This window comes from Lolium rigidum, chromosome 2 (genome assembly GCF_022539505.1).
Source record: "Lolium rigidum isolate FL_2022 chromosome 2, APGP_CSIRO_Lrig_0.1, whole genome shotgun sequence".
Taxonomy (NCBI): Eukaryota; Viridiplantae; Streptophyta; class Magnoliopsida; order Poales; family Poaceae; genus Lolium; species Lolium rigidum.
Genome location: NC_061509.1, coordinates 248,034,225 through 248,042,922, shown reverse-complemented (window position 1 = coordinate 248,042,922; position 8,698 = coordinate 248,034,225). Strand labels below are relative to the sequence as shown.

At 45.2% G+C, this 8,698-nt stretch overlaps 1 protein-coding gene across 1 annotated transcript; it reads right to left on the bottom strand.

The window, feature by feature from the left end:
- Window positions 1-1,617: 1,617 nt before the first annotated feature.
- LOC124688482 (flavonol synthase/flavanone 3-hydroxylase-like) lies at window positions 1,618-2,967 on the bottom strand. The gene is made up of 2 exons (XM_047222154.1): window positions 2,019-2,967; window positions 1,618-1,931 (listed from the first exon to the last, which is right to left on the bottom strand). The coding sequence occupies exons 1-2, from the start codon at window positions 2,787-2,789 to the stop codon at window positions 1,719-1,721; spliced, it is 984 nt and encodes a 327-aa protein (XP_047078110.1). The 5' UTR covers window positions 2,790-2,967; the 3' UTR covers window positions 1,618-1,718.
- Window positions 2,968-8,698: the final 5,731 nt, after the last annotated feature.

The window sequence follows — 8,698 nt, the reverse complement described above, 5'->3', positions numbered from 1 at the left end:
GTGCAGATTTTGGTATAAAGGTCGTTGCCTACACATAAATGTGAAAATGAGATTTCCTATTACCGTGAATAGTACACAACCAATCATTGTGGTGCCATTTGAACATTTTATCATTTTCGTGTAGGCTACATGCAAGTGTATTTTTTTGCAAAAACTTACAAACGTAAGTATCATCCGAATATGTACATATAAAATATTACTTTAATTTTTTGAAAATTTTCAAATATCATTTTCTTTTCAATATCAGAGAAATGGGTGCACAAACACCCAGGTGCATCCTGGTATTTCCCACTCGCATATGTGTGTGTTTCAGATATACGTACATACATTTACCCTGATATATATAGGCGCACACACACCTTGTTCCCCAAAAAGATTCTATAGTATTAGGTTATTCTGTTTCACTGAATCCTGATTATCGTAGGCAAAAATAATTCACCGCTTTAAGAAAATAACAAAAAAATTGCTCTTTGGTTGTTTTTTCTAGTTCCTTTTCTTCACAATTCTTGTTTTTATTTACTAATGATTTTCTTACTTTAGAAAAACAAAAATACCAAAATTAGTTAGAGGTCGTTTTTCTTTCTTTTGTGCAATCTTTATAATTCTCCGGCAGGGTGTGTCCGAATGTCTTCAGGTTGGTCTGCTCTTGCTGTGAAGTTGAAACTGTCTTCGGGTGGTGTACGATGACCTTCGAGGGGCGGTCCGACGGTGAAGTTCCTTTTCGGCGCGGGTCTTGCGCATCTCCTCTCCGTGGCTCGTCGTTAAAATCGGAGCTGTCGGCATCTTCTTGAGGAGTCATCTGTTTGGCATAGTCATAGGCCAACTTAAGCTTCGCATTTATGTAGCTTGTGTGGGTAGCCATGGTGGCTCGGTGTGCCCCTCACAGCAGCGTGTGGCTGGGTGTGTGGGCTTGGCCCTATCTTTGTAGGTTTTCACCTGATTTTCCTAAAAACTAGGTAGTTTCTACTTAATTATTGATGAGGCAAATCTTTTGTCTCTGTTTAAAAAAAAAGTTGGCAGCCCATGGTATGATGCCAGAGCAAAAGCCCTAATCTCTTCTAAATAAAAAAGGAAGATGGAGGAAAAAACCAAAATTTTCGAGTGTGGGCAAATGTCTCCGAAGCTCCATGGAGCCTTTGGTTTGAAAAAATCAAAAATATTAGTTTCAAGTTTCAAAGAAATCTGGAACATATTATGTAGATATTCAGCAATGTATATTACAGACGTGCAAAATCTGATTGCAGAATTTTATTATTTTGAGGATACAATGAAAAAATCCAACAAATTTTGTAGCTTTGAAAATGTGTATTGTTCCCTACTCTCAGATCCACACCTTTTTCATGTTTATATTTTGCACGGTTATTGACACATTTGTTGACTAGATACATATGTATCTAGACAAAGTTGAATCAATTAATATGAATTTGCGGGAGTAGTATATATCATCGACTACCTATAGAATATTTTTTCTAAAAGTATGATTTTTTTATAAAATAAGGAGCTACATGAAGCACTCCATTTTGAGTATCCGCAAATTTTCCCCTCAACAAGGAAAAGAAGCAAAATCCCAACTGATTCTATGAAACAGAGAGTAAAGTCCCAACTCATACGCAGGAATATAGGATCCACGAGAACGAGCAGAGTGTTTGTTAAATATCTCCACCACTGAATCTTTCGAGAGGTTTAAATCGACAATATTTGTACATTTGAACGATTCATTACTGCGGCAGCTTGTTGATCTTGCAGTACTTGTAGTCCTTGAACTTCTTGGCCTTGTACTTGGCCGGGTACTCGTCGGTGACGAGCCGCAGGTGCGGGCCGACGACGTGCTCCGTCGGCGGCTCGACGAACACCGGCCACGACATCCGCGTCTTCTCCTTGCTCACCGTCGTCCGGTGCAGCACGGCCTTGTACCTCCCGTTGCTCAGAATCTGCCGCAAACAGCACGCCAGCCAGTCGCAGGTAAAAACAGTCGATGGGAGACAGATCAAGAACGGTTAATGGAGTGCAGCACTTGCCTCGATCTGGTCGCCGATGTGGACGATGAGCGCGCCGGGCACGTACTCGACGTCGTGCCACTGCCCGTCCCTGAACACCTGGAGCCCCGGCACCTCGTTGGGCACGAGCACGGTGAGCGTGCTGAGGTCGGTGTGCGGCGCGACGCCGAGCGCGAGGTCCGGCTGCGGGCACGGCGGGTAGAAGTTGATCTTCTGCAGGAAAATCACCTCGTCGCCGCCGAACGCCTCCGCCATGGCGCCCTCCTCCAGCCCGAGCCCGGCGGACAGGCGCTCGAACAGCGTCCGCGTCAGCCGCCGCATGTGACCGCAGTACGCCTCGTTGGCCGCCCTGTACCCCTTCGGGTTCTCCGGCCAGACGGAGTGGTTCACGGCCGACGGCGGCGCGACGTTGTGGAAGAGAAAGTCGGCCCACGTCTTCTTGCCGCCGGGGCCGTCTCGCTGCAACGTGGAGCCGTAGCCCTCGGTTTTCCCGGACGACGGGTCCATGGCGTACCGCTGCTTCTCCTCCTGCGGCAGCGCGAAGAACTCGCGCCCGACGCGCTGCAGCTCGGACACGGCCGACGCCGGCACGCCGTGGTTCACCACCTGGAAGATCCCCCACTCGCGCGCGGCACCCGCCATGGCGCGTCCGGCGTGGGGCGAGGACATGTCGATCACGGGGATCTCCGGCGGCGCGGCGGCCCCGTGGAACGTGGTGGCGCACGGCTGCTCGTGCGCCGACCGCGCGAACTCCGGCGGGTGCGCGTGCACGCTCTGCATCGCGCCCGCCATTCTGCGTCTGGCGAACCACCCTCGGATCAAGCAGGTGAAGATGTACACTGGTCTCGCACTGATTTATAGCTGGATTGAGCTGTGCCACTGGTAGTCTGGCACAAGATAGAACTACCCGACGAACAGAAATGTCGTATTGGGTACGAGGAGTAGAACTGAAACACGCGGTGCCTGAGGATCCGGGACGTGCGGTTGAGGGAACAGCGAAGCGATGCGGCTGATACGGCCGGCGTTCAGCTCGATGCGCAACCGTGGATCACACCGGACCGCGGCACTCACACACGAACGGAATGCGGACAGTTTTCATGGCCCAACTAGGCCAGACACTGCGACTCACGCGTGGCTGTGGACCAAACAAAAGGAGGCTAGTTCTTGGCCCATCTTACTTGGGCTAGCCGGCCTTTGGTGTGTCAAGACGTGGACACAAGGGGTGTAAATGGTTCGGATAATTTTCATTCCAAATCTGCATTCATATCCGTTTTAAGAATATATTATTCACTTTTAGAAATGGAGAGCGTCTGTTCAACCTCCGTATGTGGATGCTCTTCTCTGACTCCTCGATGATATCTAGTGTCGAGCACATCCCAAGTGGTATGTTCCTAAATCTGGAACTGGATCAGAGTCCATGTCCAAATCACGTACGTCCACCTAGTATCCATTCTAAAGCTGGCCCACCCATCTCCAGTCCACGCCTCGCATCGAGGAACCCACGTCCATCCAAATCCGATCTAATATAACGATGGACATCCAATGTCCATGGACGCTCTGCTGCTCGGTGTGAACGCTTCTGTTGTGCAGTGTGAACGCATTCACTTCTTAGAATGCAATGTGTGAACGCACTCGTTTCTTAGAATGCAATGTGTGAACGCATTGGTGTGAACGCTTTATTTTACAGCATGCAAGGTGTGAACGCTTATATATCGATAGCAAACCTGGAAGAAATCATCTGGAAGTACTAAATCAAGCCAACATACAATAAAACATCCAAGATTAATGCATGGTAATAGGCTACAATTTGTACTAGAAAAAGAATAGAACGATCTTTCAATCTACAGAGTCCATGCACTAGAATCACAAATTTTGACTTTTGAAGATCGGAGCATCGTGTCAGGTTTTGACAAGCAGATAAGACAATATTCTTCATTGTGATCGCTGCCTACATATCCAACACTCCACTGGTGAGTACCTGCAACAAGTGATCCCATTAATGTTTATATTCATCCAGCCCCTTCTATTTACTCATATAAAGGTACAAAATTTATTGCTAGTCCATTGATCTAACAATTGGTGAGTGGGACTATGGGATGCAACATCACAATGACACAATATACCAAACATTATCTACAATCAAGTATAGATTTGGAGAAACCAAGTTGAATGGAACAAGTTTTGCATCTCAGAAAATAAGCATCCCGTAGTCCAACATAAATGTAGATGAGCTTCATCTTCAGGGATAACAGAGCAGGATAGAGAAATGCATATGATTCGTGAAACCATAAGAAACTTAGATAGAGCATGTTCTCTCCCCAATCGTCCTCCAGAAATGAATGAACTAAGAGTGTGCGAGGATTTGAGGAAAGCAACAGTTGCTATTATTAGATAGAGCAATGCTCTCTGATGTTCAGAGATGATTATGAAGTCCACCTAAAATGTACTTTAGAGGGATTTTAATCAGTCTACACACTGCATTGTAAGAATGGCCGTTATGCGGCACCCATTCCTCCTGTGCTTTATACCAACAACCCCCAATAAGCCTATCTGTAAGTGGTTGTCAACCAAAGGTGGGCTTTTCTGCCCAGTCAATGAGCAAAGCTGAGTCAGGTTGATAGGATCACAAGACACACAAGACTCTTTTGGTTGTTAAAACTCCTATGCAAATAAAAATGTCTTTGTAGCTGACTTTTAAGATATGACCATGGACAACTACGGTGAAATTGGGTTGTTGTGGAATATCAAATGTATGCTTTGCTATAAAGCTAAGATGGCCACTTTTTTTTCTTCCTAAACTTGCTATGGCAAAGTATAAGTTGGGGTAGTTGAATGTACTGTTGACGTTAGGGAATTACCAGGGAGGTTCTCTCATACTATCTGTAGTTAGATGACCATATTTTAAGTAAAGAATAGGTACTTGACGGCAGTAGGTGTGACTGATCTGATCCAGTCCATTTGTAGCCTAATTTATACAAGTTCAGTATGCAACAGACAAGCAAGCATAGACACACGCCTCAATAATTCAGTAACTGAACTGGAAGCAATTATCTACAGCTCAAGAGGGCTAAAAAAACATCATAATTCAGAGAAACACCATTGAGACCGATGATACTCTATAAGCAACATACCAGACACTTCAGCAAAAATCTCTTGGCAAAGCTCATCGAGTCAATCTATAAATTGATAAAAAGAAAACATTAACAACAGCATGTAATACATTAATTCAAGAAAGACAATATCATTAGTCTTAGATTTTTACCATCATCTTCATCGTCGTCGTCCTCGGACAAGTATTCTTTCAACCAATCTTTGGAGCATGTCAGTCCTTCAGTTGTTTCAGGGTTTAGAGAACTGCGATGTTTATTAATTATCATGCCTGCAGTACTGAATGTCGATTCGGAAGCCACGTATGATAGAGGAATAGCCAAAAAGTCTCGAGCCATCCTGGCTAGTACAGGATAATTCTCTACATTTCTTTTCCACCACTTCAGGACGTCAAAGCTTTCATCTTCCCTAAGTGGAACCAATGCATCTTCTAGATACATATCAACCTCTGATCTTCTACGGCGATTAGGGCGATGTTGTTGTTTGAACAAAGCAAATCCCAGCTCTAATCTGCGCTTTCCCGTTAGCCTTGGGAGCATATCTGCTGAGCCTCCCACCTTAGGTGATGAGTTAATGTTGGTTCTGCGTGAAGAACTTTCCGCCATGCGTTCGTAATGCTCATAGTATTCTGTGAACCAGTAACGAACATTGGCTACTCTCTCATCAGATACCTCTTCTCCAAATGCTTCGGTGAAACAGAATCTCAGTAGAACTAGTTTGTACCGTGGATCCAACAAGGAGGCAACCAGAAGAACTTTGTTAGGTTGATCCCAGTACTTATCAAACTTGTCTTTCATGTCTTTGCACAAATCCTTCAAGAAATCATCTTTTGTATATTTTTCATCAACAAGAAGTCCTCGAATTCCCCAAACCTCTTCTAAATATCTGTGTGATGTTGGGAATTTGTGCATGGAAAACACCTTTGTTGCATCGGCAAAGTTCTTGAGGAAGTTGCAAACCCTCTTAGCCAGATTCCAATCCTCAACTGTAGGTCCTTGAATGTTTTGAACATCAGCATAGCTTGTGAGGGCTGCCTTATGTTTCAGAGCTTCTTCAAGCATTGTATAAGTTGAGTTCCATCTTGTGGGAACGTCTAGCAGCAATCCTTTCTTAGGTTTATGGCCAGACATTTCTGGAAGTAAGTTGAAACTTTGCAGGCGAGGTCCGGATGAGTTTACATGTTTAACAACATCCCTGACAGGCTCAATTGCTCCCTTGATAATATCCATACCATCTTGGACAACCAAATTCAAAATATGTGCTGCGCATCTCACATGCAGATCTTCGCCACCAAATGGCTTGTCCATCCAAAGTTTGGCCTTTAACTTATTCACTGCAGCAGTACTTGATGTGGCATTATCCAGAGTAATAGCAAAAGCTTTGTTGGACAAGTCCCAATCATGGAGACAATCCATAATTGTACTATGGATTGCAGCAGCATTATGAGGATATGGAACACTTTTAAAGCTGATTGTATGCATGTGCAGATTGAAGTCTTCATCGATATAATGCGCAGTTAGGCAAATGTAGCCAAGTTCTTGGACTGATGTCCACATGTCAGTTGTGAAACTAACACTAGAGCCAGAATTAGCCAAACTGTTTTGAATCTTCTTCTTCTCTTCATCATACACACCAATACAATCCTTTTTGAGAGTTTTTCGGCCATGAACATTCAAACTTGGGTGCGCTGACTTCATCATTTTCTTGAAAAAACCCATTTTCAATCTTTCTGAAAGCAAGATTAGCACTGATCCAAAACTTGGTCATGAAATCCCTTGTAACAGCTGGATCTAGTACAAAACCGCGTCCATCTGCAGCAGCGTCACTCACGGGAAATATTGCATTACGGTCAAGATCCTGTGGGAATTCTTGGCATCCAGAAAAGATATGACGCTTGAAGTGTGACACGCCAATCCCTTGATGATATGATAATTTGGTTTGACAATAAACGCAAATAGCCTTTCCTTCATCAGGTAGCTCTTTGAAAAAATCCCAAACTCTTGATCGTTTCTTGCTTCTGCGATTGGGGAGCTGAGTCACTTCATCCGCTCCGTCACGAAACTGTGATTGCTCTGCAGTTTGACTGTTTGACATTCTGACAATTGGAGTATTACTAACGAGTATCAACAACTTAAGATGCTCTAAGTGAGACAGCGCAACTGCAGTAAATATGAGCAAATGATAGTCACTAACAATATTGGAGATTACAGGGCATGTAAAAATAATAATCTGAAAGATATGTCACAGAGCCCAAACCTTAATGGAACTGTGCATATTTTTTACTGAGCAAAAGTAATGTATAGTTTATAGGGGAAACAAGATATATCCGGTATCCATTTGCTCATCATAAAATATATCATTTCTACTGAAAGCTACCCAAACGTTCGACCTTACTAAAATTTAGCAAACAACACCATTCTACATTACTCAAAATTGTCAGATAGTAGTAGGCAGAAATATTCAGCACACGGCTAGCAGGAACGCCAGCAATAGAAGATGCATTGCAACAGGTGAAGCTAGTTGTATCATAAATAAGCAATCCGGTGTGTGCTAGCTGTAGGGCTAAAGTCCATGATATATATTCATCGAGAAGGTAAGCTCATACTGTATCATACATAAGCAATCTGAGTTGGACAAAAATAGCTTAGTTGTACGCATGTTTGGACTCATGAGTCAGTACAGAACTTGGCACACACATTTGCATTGGCACTACGGATTGACCATCAGTTTCCATGTTCTAGTCAAGCAATTAAACTGAGAACATATTCCAAATTAACAAGCACAGCCGGAAATCCATAGTTCAATCTAAAAGTAAACAAGATTATTTTAACACTAATATTTACCGGCTAATGGACACCTAGTATCGACAAAATAACAAGCTATTGCTAGAACTCTTCTTATTGCTAACTGAATATTGCTACCGCACATACATGTTCACTACATTGATGTGAATACAGAATAACGCCGAATTGCAGAATGTGAATACAACTTTGCAAGACGAATTGCAGGCAGCAGCGGATGCAGACTGCCAAGTACGTACACCAATTAGTGCAAATCAAGAACAAGAAAGAGGCCACCTTGACAGAGAAAAGGCAGCTCACCTTGAGCTAGGGGAAGGGGCGGGCTTCAGGGTCCTGGTATTGGTGGCCAGGAGCTTCGGGGTTGTGCAGGCAGCGGCGGAGAGGCTCGTCGGAGTCCAGGTGGAAGGGATGGCGGAGACGTCTTGAGGAGGAGGTGGCGGCTGTTAGGCTGTAGGCTCCTCTTCGGGCGTCGTTGGCTACCAACGGCGTAGTCGGGGAAGGTAGTTCCGGCTCGCGATCGCCATCGAGTCTCCCGACAAGCTTGGAGGATCTACGATCGCCGACGGAGCGGGCGGAGGGCAGCGGCGAATCGGGCGGTTGCCGGCAGCGGAGGGGCGGCTGCCGGAGTCGTGGGGGCGGTTGCCGACGGCGGAGGGGCGGCTGCCGGAGTCGTGGGGGCGGTTGCCGACGGCGGAGGGGCGGTTTCCGGTGGCCGGCGGCGGAGGGGAGGTTGCCAGCAATGGAGGAGCCTTGGGGATTTGGGGGCAGAGGTAAGGGTCGTTTTGTCCAGTG

Bases quoted from the DNA above. Each gene is read 5' to 3' on its own strand.
- LOC124688482 (XM_047222154.1), bottom strand. From the start codon at position 2,789: ATGGCGGGCGCGATGCAGAGCGTGCACGCGCACCCGCCGGAGTTCGCG. The intron at 1,932-2,018 runs GCAAGTGCTGCA...TGTTTGCGGCAG, and splicing joins ACATCGGCGACCAGATCGAG to ATTCTGAGCAACGGGAGGTA.